Here is a 14,518-nt window from a genome sequence, read left to right as displayed (position 1 = left end):
GGAGGGTGGCCAATGTAACGCCCATTTTTAAAAAAGGCTCCAGGGGAGATCCGGGAAATTATAGACCGGTGAGTCTGACGTCGGTGCCGGGGAAAATGGTAGAGGCTATTATCAAAAACAAAATTACAGAGCACATCCGAGGACATGGATTACTGAGACCAAGTCAGCATGGCTTTTGTGTGGGGAAATCTTGCCTGACCAATTTACTTCAATTCTTTGAAGGAGTGAACAAACATGTGGACAAAGGGGAGTCGGTTGATATTGTGTATCTGGATTTTCAAAAGACGTTTGACAAGGTACCTCATGAAAGGCTACAGAGGAAATTGGAGGGTCATGGGATAGGAGGAAATGTCCTATTGTGGATTAAAAACTGGTTGAAGGATAGGAAACAGAGAGTGGGGTTAAATTGGCAGTATTCACAATGGAGAAGAGTAGTTAGTGGGGTTCCTCAGGGGTCTGTGCTAGGACCGCTGCTTTTTAATATATTTATAAATGATTTAGAGATGGGAGTAACTAGCGAGGTAATTAAATTTGCTGATGACACAAAGTTATTCAAAGTCGTTAACTCGCGACAGGATTGTGAAAAATTACAAGAGGACCTTACGAGACTGGGAGACTGGGCGGCTAAATGGCAGATGATGTTTAATGTGACCAAGTGCAAGGTGATGCATGTGGGAAAAAAGAACCCGAATTATAGCTACGTCATGCAAGGTTCCACGTTAGGAGTTACGGACCAAGAAAGGGATCTGGGTGTCGTCGTCGATAACACACTGAAACCTTCTGCTCAGTGTGCTGCTGCGGCTAAGAAAGCGAATAGAATGTTGGGTATTATCAGGAAAGGTATGGAAAACAGGTGTGAGGATGTTATAATGCCGTTGTATCGCTCCATGGTGCGACCGCACCTTGAGTATTGTGTTCAATTCTGGTCGCCGCATCTCAAGAAAGATATAGTAGAATTGGAAAAGGTGCAGCGAAGGGCGACTAAAATGATAGCGGGGATGGGACGACTTCCCTATGAAGAAAGACTAAGGAGGATAGGGCTATACAGCTTGGAGAAGAGACGGCTAAGGGGAGACATGATAGAGGTATATAAAATAATGAGTGGAGTGGAACAGGTGGATGTGAAGCGTCTGTTCACGCTTTCCAAAAATACTAGGACTAGGGGGCATGCGATGAAACTACAGTGTAGTAAATTTAAAACAAATCGGAGTAAATTTTTCTTCACCCAACGTGTAATTAAACTCTGGAATTCGTTGCCGGAGAAAGTGGTGAAGGCGGTTAGCTTAGCAGAGTTTAAAAAGGGGTTGGACGGTTTCCTAAAGGACAAGTCCATAAACCGCTACTAAACGGACTTGGAAAACTCCAAAATTCCAGGAATAACATGTATAGAATGTTTGTACGTTTGGGAAGCTTGCCAGGTGCCCTTGGCCTGGATTGGCCGCTGTCGTGGACAGGATGCTGGGCTCGATGGACCCTTGGTCTTTTCCCAGTATGGCATTACTTATGTACTTATAAGTATGGTATGGTATCCTTGGCCTTCTTCTTCTCTTCCCATTCTTTTGCCCTCCCTGGCTCCCCAGGTCTGCCTTCTTTATTTACCTAAGCTCAACAAGCTCCAGCTGTCCTAACAACTGCTTGGGATACAAGGAGGGGTAGAGGTACCATGTTTTTAAGCACATGTGGGCAGCAGAATAGGCTGCAACAGATACAATGCCTTCAAAATATAATAGCTAGAAGTCTGGTAGGGGAAAAAATAGTGACTATCCAGCTCATTTTCGAAAGAGATTGCTGGCCATCTTCCGACACAAATCGGGAGATGGCCGGCGATCTCTTGAAACCGGCCAAATCGGTATAATCGAAAGCCAGATTTGGCAGGCTTCAACTGCTTTCCGTCGTGGAGCTGGCGAAACTTCAAGGGGGCGTATCGGTAGGGTAGTGAAGGCAGGATGGGGGCGGGACAGGGGCGTGCTCACGAGATGGCCGGCTTCGCCCGATAATGGGGAAAAAAGCCAGGCTTGATGAGCATTTCGCCGGCTTTACTTGGTCCCTTTTTTCCCACGACCAAACTTCAAAAAGGAGCCCCAACTGACCACATGACCACCTCCCACCCAAACAAAACCCAACAAAAAAACTTTTTTGCCAGCCTCTATGCCAGCCTGAAATGTCATACCCAGCTCCCTGACAGCAGTATGCAAGTCCCTGGAGCAGTTTTTAGTGGGTGCTGTGCACTTCAGGCAGGTGGACCCAGGCCCATACTCCTCTACCTGTTACACTTGTGGTGGTAAATGGGAGCCCTCCAACCCCCCCCCCCAAAAACCCACTGTACCCACCTGTAGGTGCCCCCTTTACCCCTTAGAGCTATGGTAATGGTGTAGAGTTGTGGGGAGTGGGTTTTGGGGGGGATTTGGGGGGCTCAGTACCCAAGGTAAGGGAGCTATGCACCTGGGAGCTATCTTTCTTTTTTTTAAATTTTTAGACGTGCCCCCTAGGGTGCCCGGTTGGAAGGTGCCCAGGCTTTACTAGTAAGTTTCGATGCAGAAAAAGTGTTTGATAGGGTGGATTGGGGGTTTATGCTTGGGGTGTTAAAGGCGCACGGTATAGAGGGATGGTTTCTACAGGTGGTGCGGACATTGTATGCGGATCCGAAGGTGCAGGTATATGCTAATGGAATTGCCTCGGACTGGTTCCTGATTAGAAGAGGGACTCAACAAGGTTGCCCTCTGTCTCCCTTACTTTTTGTTTTGACAAGGGACCCTTTGTTGAGGGTGATCCAACTCAACCCTGATATAAAAGGGGTGAACATAGGGAATTTCATATTTAAGTCCGCCGCTTTTGAAGATGATTTACTGATGCTCATAACAGAGCCTACATACTCTTTGCCACATCTCATGGAAAGCTTGGTGGAATTCAGAGATTTCTATGGTTTTCGGCTGAACCTTCTGAAATCAGAAGCATTGGCAAGTTCAGATGCTTTGAGATGGTCCTGGGGGGAAGGGTTTCCCTTGAGATGGGCTGGAGAGTTGTTCCGGTACTTGGGGATACAGCTGACCATTGATACCTTGAGGTTATATGAGATTAATATTTCTAGGCTGCTTAGGGAGACGAAAGAGAAGTTGTCGCTCTGGTCCTCATTGCCATTATCCCTTTTGGGCCGGTTGCATTTTTTGTAGAATGATGGTCTTTCCTAGATGGCTTTATGTGTTACAGACTTTGCCTATGTGGTTATTTAGGAAAGACTTGGAAGTGCTTCAGAGGATGGTGGTGAAGTTCTGCTGGGGGGGGGCGGGAAATCAAAAATGCGGTGGAAATATTTGCTAGGGGCGCAAAAGTCGGGAGGGTTGGGACTCCCGGATCTTAGGAAATATAATCATGCATGCTTGCTTCAGCATTTACGAGATTGGTTGATGGGTACGGCCACCTATACAGATGTGGGGTTGGAGCGTGCTTATTTTCACCCGTGGCATATGGCTTCTTTGCTCCACACTCTCAGGGGAGAATTGCCAGAGAGAGTACGTGGGGATATATTGCTTCAACCCCTATGGTAATTTGCTTCCACGGTTTGGTAGGCAATTGAGAGAACTGTTAGAAGGAGATGCAGCAGGGCAAATCTTGGTTCTACGGTATTTTAGGTAGGCCGGCTCAAGCTAGGGACTTGACGGCGGTTGTGGATAGATGGCGTACAGAGGCCAGTAGGAGTGTTTTGGCAAAGTTGTTGCTATCGGCTCTCCATAGTGACATACGTTTGGTGCATAGTGCGGAATTACAGGAATGCCATTTTCGAACAGTACATAGAGCATATTTCTCTCAGAGATAAGCCTTTCATGCTGGGGTCTCGGATTCGCAGAATTGTAGGAAGTGTAGGAGGACAGAGGCAACGTTCTTTCATGGTATGTGGCAGTGTAGGTTGATTTCTTCGTTCTGGCTGGCGGTTGGTCGATTTCTGGAAGGGGTGTTAGGGCAAAGGATTATATTAACTTTTGAGAGAGCTATATTCAGTGCGCCTGGCCTGTGGCTGGAAGGTACAAGGGGTGAGAAATTGTTTTTGGGTAAGGCATGTATATTGGGGAGGAAATGCATCCTATTTTATTGGACTCAGGATCGCCCGCTTTCCTTCTGGCATTGGAGTAATAAGCTCCACGAATTAATGTCATGGGAGTCTAGAGGAGCAAGTGTGTCCCCAGGAAGGCAACGGAGGTTTCTCGCAGTGTGGGAGGCTTATTTAAACAAAATTTCGCAGCGGGCACATAGTCAAATTTTGAATAGGCTCCCTTGGGGTGGACAGGTTGTATAATAGGTTGTATTGAGCAGTGCTTCAGGGGTGGGGGTTGGGGGGAGATTTAAGAGTAGTCTCAAGGATAATACGGGTAGGTCTGCTGGAATTTGGGTGGTGGTGGGGAGGAGAGAGGGGTAGTAATGATTGGGGTTTAGGATAGGAGTGTTAATCTTTTGGAAGATATTGATCTGTTTCATTCAAGATTGCCTTGTATGTTATGCGCAGTTGATCAATGTGCGGTCAGGGCAATAAATTTGGTGTGGGGTTGTAGTGGGGGGGGGGAGAGGTTAAAACGGTTAAAAGTTTGATGACTGTATTTGCCTTATTGTACTGAGCGGGTGTTAGTTGTTCTGGCAAGGTATTTATCGATGCTACTAGTAATTTCAACATAATTTAGTCATCAATTAAAAAATTGTTTAGCGATGATGAGGGAAGGAGGGGAAGGGGAGGAGAAGGGGTTGAGGGGCTAGTTTATTGGAAATATGGATGACAGTATTTTGTTGATATAACTCTATATGTCATGACATTGGACAATGCGTGTATTCTATTGACTGATATGTTACTTATGTTCTGTCATCAATAAAAAACTGTTGAAAGTTAAAAGCCAAAAAATAAAAATAAAAAATAAACCCCGCTAAGCTAGCTGCTTTTACTACATTCTCTGGCAACGAATTCCAGAGTTTAATTACACACTGAGTGAAGAAATATTTTCTCTGATTTGTTTTAAATTTACTACTTTGTAGCTTCATTGCGTGCCCCCTAGTCCTAGTATTTTTGAAAAGAGTAAACAAGCGATTCATGTCTACCTGTTCCATTCCACTCATTATTTTATAGACCTCTATCATAGCTCCCCTCAGCCGTCTCTTCTCCAAGCTGAAGAGCCCTAGCTGCTTTAGCCTTTCCTCATAGGGAAGTCATCCCATCTCCTTTATCATTTTCGTCGCCCTTCTCTGTACCTTTTCTAATTCCACTATATCTTTTTTGAGATGCGATGAATAGAATTGCACACAATATTCGAGGTGCACTCGCACCATGGAGCGATACAAAGACATTACAACGTCCTCATTTTTCCCCATTCATTTCCTAATAATACTTAAAATTCTATTTGTTTTCTTAGCTGCTGCCGCACACAGAGCAGAGGATTTCAACATATCATCAACGACACCTAGATCCCTTTCCTGGGCGGTGACTCCTAATGTGGAACCTTGCAGTACTTGCTCACATTAAATGTCATCTATCATTTGAATGCCCAGTCTCCTAGTCTTGTAAGGTCCTCTTGTAATTTTTCACAAACCTCTTGCGATTTAACAACTTTGAATAAATTTGTGTCATCAGCAAATTTAATAACCTCACTAGTTACTCCCATCTCTAGATCATGTATAAATATGTTAAAAAGCAATGGTCCCAGTACAGACCCCTGGGGAACCCAACTATCTACCCTCTCCATTGAGAATACTAACCATTTAACCCTACTCTCTGTTTTCTATCTTTTAACCAGTTTTTAATCCACAGTAGTACACTACCTCCTATCCCATGACTCTCCAATTTCCTCTGGAATCTTTTATCAAATGCCTTTTGAAAATCCAGATACACAATATCGTTGGATCACCTTTATACACTTTTGTTCACCCCTTCAAAGAAATGTAATACATTGGTGAGGCAAGATTTCCCTTCACTGAATCCATGTTGGCTTTGTATCATTAATCCATGCTTTTGAATATGCTCTGTAAGTTTGTTCTTTTATAATAGTCTCTACCTCTCTATCTCAGTCGACGGCACCCTCATCCTTCCCGTCTCATCTGCCCGCAACCTTGGAGTCATCTTCGACTCCTCCCTCTCCTTCTCTGCCCATATCCAGCAGACAGCCAAGACCTGTCGCTTCTTTCTGACGAGCATTTTGCTGGCTTCACTTGGTCCATTTATTTTTTAGGACCAAGCCTCAATAAAGTGCCCCAATTGACCAGATGACCACCGGAAGGAATTGGGGATCACCTTCCCATACGCCCCTTCCTCTCTGAACACACCACCCGTACTCTTATCCATGCTCTCATTTCCTCTCACCTTGACTACTGCAATCTGCTCCTCACTGGCCTTCCACTTAACCATCTATCCCCCCTTCAATCCGTTCAGAACTCGGCTGCGCGTCTCATCTTCCGCCAAAACCGTTATGCGCACATCACCCCCTCATCAAGTCTCTTCACTGGCTTCCGATCAGACACCGCATACAATTCAAGCTCCTCCTACTAACCTACAAATGCTCTCAATCTGCAGCCCCTCATTACCTCTTCACCCTCATCTCCCCGTACGCCCCTACCCGTAACCTCCGATCACAAGGCAAATCCCTCCTCTCAGTACCCTTCTCCACCACCGCCAATTCCAGGCTCCGCCCTTTCTGCCTCGCCTCACCCTATGCCTGGAATAGACTCTCTGTGCCCATAGGCCAAGCACGCTCACTGTCCATCTTCAAATCTCTACTCAAAACCCACCTCTTCAATGTTGCTTTTGGAACCTAACATTGTACCTAGTAACCTAGACTGTTCCAACTATTGGTTGTCTACTCCAATTCTTGCTTGTCTGCTCTACTTGCCCGTCTTGTCCTCTAGATTGTAAGCTCCTTTGAGCAGGGACCGTCATTCTTTGTTTATTGTACAGTGCTGCGTAACCCTAGTAGCAGGGCCGGTCTTAGGCAGAGGCGACCAAGGCGACCGCATAGGGCCCCGCGCCTAAGGGGGCCCCGCACTGCGCGCCTAAGGGGGCCCCACGCAGTGCCTCAACTCTGCCTCGCTCGTACCTCCGCTCCGACCGCTGCCGCTGCTCGCCTTAGTTGCCTGAGATGATCCCCATTCCCGCGGCTCGGCCACTCCGCTCCAGCCACCACTGGCGCGGCATCCACCCCCGGCTTGGGCCCGCTACTAATTGTAGTGGACTTGAACTGAATAATTTCTGGGGAGGGGAGGTTTCATGATAGCATTGTGCTTATTATTTCAATCAGTTTTTTTTGTACAAGTTTAGCTTCATTTATCTTTATTTGAAATGTCGTAAATAAAAAAATGTTCTAAAAATGGAATAATCTTATCAATGGGGCAGAGCTAAGGTGGGGCGGAGCTAAGGTGGGGCGGGGCTATGATGGGGCCCCACCAAATTGGTCTGCAGAGGGCCCCGCACTTGCTAAGACCGGCCCTGCCTAGTAGCACTCTATAAATGTCAAATAGTAGTAGTAGTAGTAGTAGTCTACCATTTTGCCTGGCACTGATGTCAGGCTCACCGGTCTATAATTTCCCGGATCACCCCTGGAACTTTTTTTAAAAATTGGCATTACATGGCCCACCCTCCAATCTTCTGGTACCATGCTTGATTTTAAAGATAAATTATATATTACTAACAATAGTTCTGCAAGTTCATTTTTCAATTCTATCAGTACTCTGGGATGAATACCATCTGGTCCAGGTGATTTGGTACTCTTCAATTTGTCAAATTGCCTCCTCCAGGTTTATAAAGATTTCATTCAGTTTCTCTGACTCGTCAGTATTGAATATCTTTTCTGGAACCGGTGTCTCTCCCAAATCTTCTTTGGTGAAGACTGAAGCAAAGAATTAATTTAATCTATCTACTATGACTTTGTCTTCCCTGAGTGCCCCTTTATCCCCTTGGTCATCTAGCAGTCCAACCAATTCTTTTGCCAGCTTCTTGCTTTTAATATACCTAAAAAAATGTATTATGTGTTTTTGCCTCCACAGCAATCTATTTTTCAAAGTCCATCTTTGGCTTCCTTATCAGCGTTTTGCATTTGACTTGACATTCCTTATGCTGTTTCTTATTTTCAGTCGGATCCTTCTTCCATTTCCTGAAGGATTTTCTTTTAGCTCTAAAAGCTTCCTTCACCTCATTTTTTAACCATGCCAGCTGTCATTTGGACTTCCTTTCTTTTTTTTTTTTTTTAATACATTTACTTTGTTATTTTTATTAAGCAAATATTTTTTTGATTTTTTATATATACACTCAATTCTATGAAACTTTTACTTATAGTACTTGTATCTACATTCACCTTCTTTCATCCCTCATTCATTCTGTTCCACACACCATATTCTCTTATACATATAATTTAATACCAAGGCATGTACATGATACTTGGATTTCAATAATGAACCCACTGATAAGCTGTAAGCATGCAAGTTTATATATCAGTCCTTTTGACTCTTGTTCAGTCCTGTTAATATCCAAAAGGTCCTTATTTCCAGTATTCAATATACTTGGCTTTAGAACCATTAGAATGAAATGCTTTCAAACATGTTCTCCAATCATCACCAAGAGATGAACTGTTCCTGCCAGCCGTATAGTTGTCAATAAGTCGTATCTGTAGTACCATGCTCCTTCCTTGGATCACTTTTCCTTCACAACTTGTTGGTCTCTACCTTTTACAACAATGGTGGACCAACAACAGTAGCTTGCACCCACATATCGATGTCCATCAAACCCAACGCTTGTAATGCGTTTCACCAAATGCCATCTTCAGGGGTTTAACTGTGATGGAATAGATACAAGATCCTACTAAAATACCCCCTCATCCTCATACCTATCATATAACCTTTCTATAATTCTTGATATGCATACCTTTTATCTCTTAACCAGCTGCTTGTACAGGATCGACCTTACAGGTGTCCTGGGAAAATGTAGAGAGACAAAAAGGGCATTGTCCTGAACTGGTAAAGTTGTCCCAGGATTGTAAATCTGAACAAGTGCTTACTTGAGATCCAAGGATATAAGGAATTTCCCTGGATGGACCTCAGTGATTAGTGAACACAAGGTGTCCATCTGAAAATGTTTGACTTCCAGGTCTCCATTTGAAAATGTTTGACTTCCAGGAATCTGTTCACTTTCTTGAGATTGATAACAAGATGAAAGGAGCCTCCTTTTTATGGAACCACAAAATATAAGGTTCCTGAGGGGGAACCAGAACAATTGCTCCCAAGGTGAAAAAAGTTTGCACGGTTCCTTGAACTGTGCTTCGCTTGTGTAAAGCTTTGCATGGGGATTTCAAGAAAACATCTTGGTTTGAGCAATGAAGTCTAATCTTTAACTGTCTCTGATAATGTGCAAGACCCACTAATCCAGTGTGAATTTGGCCCACTCTTTGTGAAAGTTGGACAGCTGCCCCCTTATCACTTGGGTTGAAGAGTGGATCTGAACCCCATCATTGTGGATTATGGAAGGAAGGAACTGACATGGAAAGCTGTTGGGAGGATGTTTTATCCCTAAGAAAGGACTGCTTGGATTGAAACTTGGATCTCTGAAAGGACTGAGAATGATCGGGTTTGTATCGCTTGGCCTCTTTAAGGCGAGTTCGAACTAGAGAGGATCTGAAAGACAATCTAAGCTTAGGCAGACGCTGAGTCTTTGAATCTCCTAAGTCTTTGACCAATTTCCCTAAAGAGGTGTTTATCCCTGAAGAGAAAGATTCATCAGATGTTGTTTGGAGGTAGCATCCACCAAACAATGGTAAAGCCAGAGTAACTGTCTTGCTGTGATTGACAAGGAGATTTGTTTCACTGATGCTCTAATAAGATTATACAAAGAATCTGCCACGTAGACCAACCCTGTTTCCATACTAGGAAAGTCTTGGAAAGACAAAGAATCTGAGTCAGAAAGGGTATCAGCAGCATGTTGTACCCAAGATAAACATGCCCTAGCCATATAAGAATTACAAATAGAGGCCTGAAGGGCAATACAGCCACCTCAAAGGACAACTTCAATAAAGATTCTAATTTCCTATCTTGGATATCTTTTAAAGCTATGCCACCTTCTACTGGAGGGTTGTCTTCTTAGTCACAGCTGCCACCAAGGCATCCACTTTAAGCAGCTTCAGCTTCTCTAGTTCATTGTAGGAAACAGAATAAAGACATGTGAGGAAGGAGAAGGTAGAGGAAGGCAGTGGGAGGAAGGGGAGGGGATGGACCTGGCACCACCAGGTGTACCCCAGAAGGCACCATCCAACAGCCTTACATCCCCAGGCTCAACTGAATTAAAGTCTTAAAACAGGAGCCAGCACTGAAGAAACCAGAAGCTGATGAGACACTGCCAACTGCCTGCTGGAGATAGAGATATACTAACTAACCAGAAGCCTCACCATCCTATATGACAGAGTTCAGTTGTGCTCTCTATGAGAATCAGGATATATTTTATTTTTGTTACATTTGTACCCCGCGCTTTCCCACTCATGGCAGGCTCAATGTGGCTTACATGGGACAATGGAGGGTTAAGTGACTTGCCCAGAGTCACAAGGAGCTGCCTGTGCCTGAAGTGGGAATTGAACTCAGTTCCTCAGGACCAAAGTCCACCACTCTAACCACTAGGCCACTCCTCCACTATATGGGAGTAAGAGAGGTCTTAGTGGGGAGAAGTTGGTATGTGTGTATAGGTATGTGTGCATGTAAGTTTAATAATGTGTAAGGTTTGTGTAGGGAAGATATAGATGTGTGCACAGTTTTGCAGGATGCATGGGGAAGGAGTGTGTGCAGTGTGGGTATGGGAAGCATGTAGATGGAGATGTTTTTGAATGAAATGCATGATGTGATGAGCATCCTTCTAAGTCTACTGTTAACAATTGAGAATAATGTATGTTGTGCCCAATTAGACATCAGTGAATTAGCTGATAATTTCATAAACAGGAAAGCACAAAATACTAAATTGTTGTAACCTTTTGTAAAATCTATTAATTAAACAGCATCATGTGAACAGAGTTGGTAAAGGAGTTGTGGGAAAAGAGGTATTTGTGATCTGCTGTTAATGAATAATATAATACAATACAATTATTCTTGTAGTTCTCAAAAGCCTGTTAGGATCTTGTGCAGATAACAAGAAGAAAAAAAACAAGCAGACCTTGGGATGTACAATAATTAAGGGCTTCTTTCACAAAGCTGCACTAGCAATTCCTGTGCGGTAAAGGAAGCCAATTCAATTCCTATGGGCTTCCTCTCATTTGCCACATGGGAATTGCTAGCATGGCTTTTGTAAAAGAAGTCCTAAATTAAGTTATATGGAAAATACAATATTAAAAAAACATAGTAAAAGTTACAAATAATTTATTAAATCACAAATAAAAGTAGATTAGAAAAGAAAAACAAACCAAACCCTCAAAAAAAACCCTGGAAAATCCTAATTCTTTCCTTTAAAAATATATTTTTCAAATAAGAAAGTTTTTAAAGCTTTTCTGAATAATAAATATTGATGAATATTCATAATATCCAAGGGAAGCATATTCCCAACTGAAGCTACCTGATAACTAAAACTCAACATACAAAACGTTTTGGAACATTGACCTTATGGGGTTGGATAATGTGGTAGCACAGAATGGGCTGTATTGGCATTAGCGCACGGCAGCTGCTAGCGTGGCTTAGTAAACAGGAGGGTAAGTTTCCAAATAATGAGCTTCTCTGAAAACCCTGATTAAATATAATGGGGCAAATTTCAATAGCCAATCAATTTTCAAAGGGAAATAACACAGACCATTTCCCTTTGATATTCATGGCTACAAAAATGCTGATACTCTGCACTTCCTATTTGCATGGACAGCAGAAAAAGAGTGAAATAATATACACACATTTGAAAATCCAAATTTAGGTGGACAAAGAGTGCAATTTTCAGACAGTTCATCTTGTGGGTAACTCACTAACCATATAGAGAAAATGACTTTGAAGAATGTCCTTCTGAATACAAGAAATGTCCTACTGGACTAATTCTAGGGTTATATATGTAAGCAGAGTGCCTTAGGTATTGTCCCAGAAAACTACATCGGACCCCTGAGCTTATTTAACTTACCTAGAACAAGAAATGGTGCATTTGCAACAGTAACAACGAATGGTACTTCACAAAACATCATCAATCCAAAACTGGTTAACACAGCTAAACCAGATGAAACAACGCCAAATGTGGCAACCCAGATTTTGTTTCTCACGCAATCCAACCTGAAAGATGTAAAAAAAAAACCCCATCATTTGTATGACATTTACAATAACATAGTAATTATTTCATGAGTTTAGGGGAGAGAAGGAGATTAGTGGCATGGTTGGGAATTCACTGTGGTATTTGCTTCTGTGTTCACCTTTGGTGAATAGTCTTAGTTTCAGGGTAAGAAAGGAGACATCCCTGTTACTGAATGGGATGGGATCTGATATACTGCCTTTCTGTGGTTATTATCAAAGTGGTTTACATATTATATACAGGTACTTATTTTGTTCCAGGGGCAATAGAGTGTTGAGTGACTTGCTCAGGGTCACAAGGAGCTGCAGTGGGAATCAAACCCAGTTTCCCTGGTTCTCAGGCTGCTGCACTAATCATTAGGCTACTCCACTGCTGGTTATCTGGTAATTCTGAACCCCAGCAGGTAGAGTACCCTTAGAGGATCACCTAAAGGCAAGAAGAATAGTAGCCCATGGGAGCATTGCTCAAGGTAAGGAGGCCTTTGGGAGCAGCTCAGGGTAGAATAAATAGCCTGCAGAGGCACTATCGGTGTCTAGAGCTGAGAAGAGCAGAGGTAGTCCTCTAGTGGGGAACCCTGGTACTGGTGGTTGCAGAGCCCTGTTCAGGGCTGGTAAGCCTGCACCCCAGAAGGGAGAAACCCCAGAGGCTCCTCTTGAAGAGAGGACCAGTGAGGTACAAGGCCTCTGGGGTTTAATCAGCACTACGGCCAAACAAGAGAGAAGGCTTTCTAGGTGTGGCTAGCACTAGGAGCCCAGCGGAGGAGGATAGCTCTTGGGAGAACAGTGGTCCTCAAAGCCTAGGGAAAACTTCCAGGAAGCCACAGCAGGGATAAGCACAGCCAGCCTGGATGTCCAGTACAGAAGCCCCAGCCCAAGCAGTCTCAAACAGAGGGGTGAGATCTGAGGAGACTGGGAGAAGGTGGATGAGATCTGAGGGGACTGGGAGAGGATGGACTTGCAAGGACAAGAGAGGAGGGACCTAGGCAACACAGCCACACCCACACACTGATTTAACTAAGCAGCAGGGAAGACTATCTTGGCAAGCAAGACTGAAAGGGTTTGAAAGGTGTGAAAAACTATAAATTACTGGTTCTAAAGATCTTACAGTTACAGTTAGATCATTTATAGCCCGTTAGTACCATATAAAATAGTTCATAGCGGATTACAACCAAGATACTAGATCACTATAAGTCTAGGATGCAACAATGAAAATTCTAGAGTACCATACATATTGCTCTGACAATCGAAAGCACAAAAAACACATCCAATACAGTAACTGCAAAGATTACTTCTTAATTACATATTTTAGAAACAATGTCTTTAAAACCTTCTTAAAAGAAATCTAAATTTAAATAGCAAAGAATTCCACAACTCGACAGCCTGATAAAGAACAAGTAAATAATTTGCTTGAAGTAATACCCCGGGGACTCTGAATAAAAAGAACTTTATGATATTGTCCTATATTAGAAGAGCATACAAGAGGTATCATATATTGCAGAACCCTACCATATGCAATCTTCCACAACAATCATCCTAATTTAAATAATATCCTAGCCTCCACCGTAAGCCAATACAACTTAACAAAATAAGGTGTAATTCTATCTGATTTCTTAAGAGAAAAGATCAGGCGAACAGCCACATTTTGGATAGTTTGAATTTTTCTTAATAAGCATTTTGACAGATCCAAGTATACGATATTACAATAGTCCAATTTGCTAAGGATCAGTGACTATACCAATGCTCTTGGTTTCAGTGCACAAGTGCTAGATTAAGTACCAAAACTGATGAAATGAGTTGTTGTTTGTTTATGGTAACTGAATTGATGTTCAAAGAAATCCTCATTTCTTAGGTGCATAAGACCGTCTGGCCGATATTCAGCAGAGCAGCTAGCGCCGAGTTAACTGGCTAACTGGAACCGGGCAATTATAACCCTGCATTTTCAGCAGCTGAAGATAACCAGCTATGTTTCTGAATGCTGGTGGATATTTTTTTGAAAACAAGGCTGCCTACATGAAAGTAGCCGTGATAATAAATATCGGACTTGCCGCGCTCAAAGCTGCTCAGTTTTGAAAATGACAGTCAAGATGGCAACACAGTGTCTGGTCAGTTTTGAATATTGCTTGGGATCATAAGTAGTTATGTGATATATAACAGTGGAACAATTTGGCATCCCGCATAACCCACAGGCCAAAAGTGGCACAAATCCCTATATAGGTAAGATCTCCCGCCCTCCTACACTGGCCATGTCCTCAGGTGATATTGCCTTAAT

General features: G+C 43.1%; 1 protein-coding gene across 1 annotated transcript in view; it reads right to left on the bottom strand.

Annotated features, from left to right (window-relative positions):
• LOC115468685 (patched domain-containing protein 3-like) overlaps positions 1–14,518 on the bottom strand; it is a 49,849-nt gene that overhangs the window by 13,397 nt on the left and 21,934 nt on the right. Inside the window, exon 3 of the mRNA XM_030200627.1 lies at positions 12,089–12,234. Coding sequence (XP_030056487.1) covers positions 12,089–12,234 — 146 coding nt within the window. The remainder of the gene's footprint in view (positions 1–12,088; positions 12,235–14,518) is intronic.

The sequence above is a fragment of the Microcaecilia unicolor genome, chromosome 1 (assembly GCF_901765095.1).
Source record: "Microcaecilia unicolor chromosome 1, aMicUni1.1, whole genome shotgun sequence".
NCBI lineage: Eukaryota > Metazoa > Chordata > Amphibia > Gymnophiona > Siphonopidae > Microcaecilia > Microcaecilia unicolor.
The sequence above is the reverse complement of the archived record's forward strand: the minus strand, read 5'-3'. Positions and strand labels throughout refer to the sequence as shown.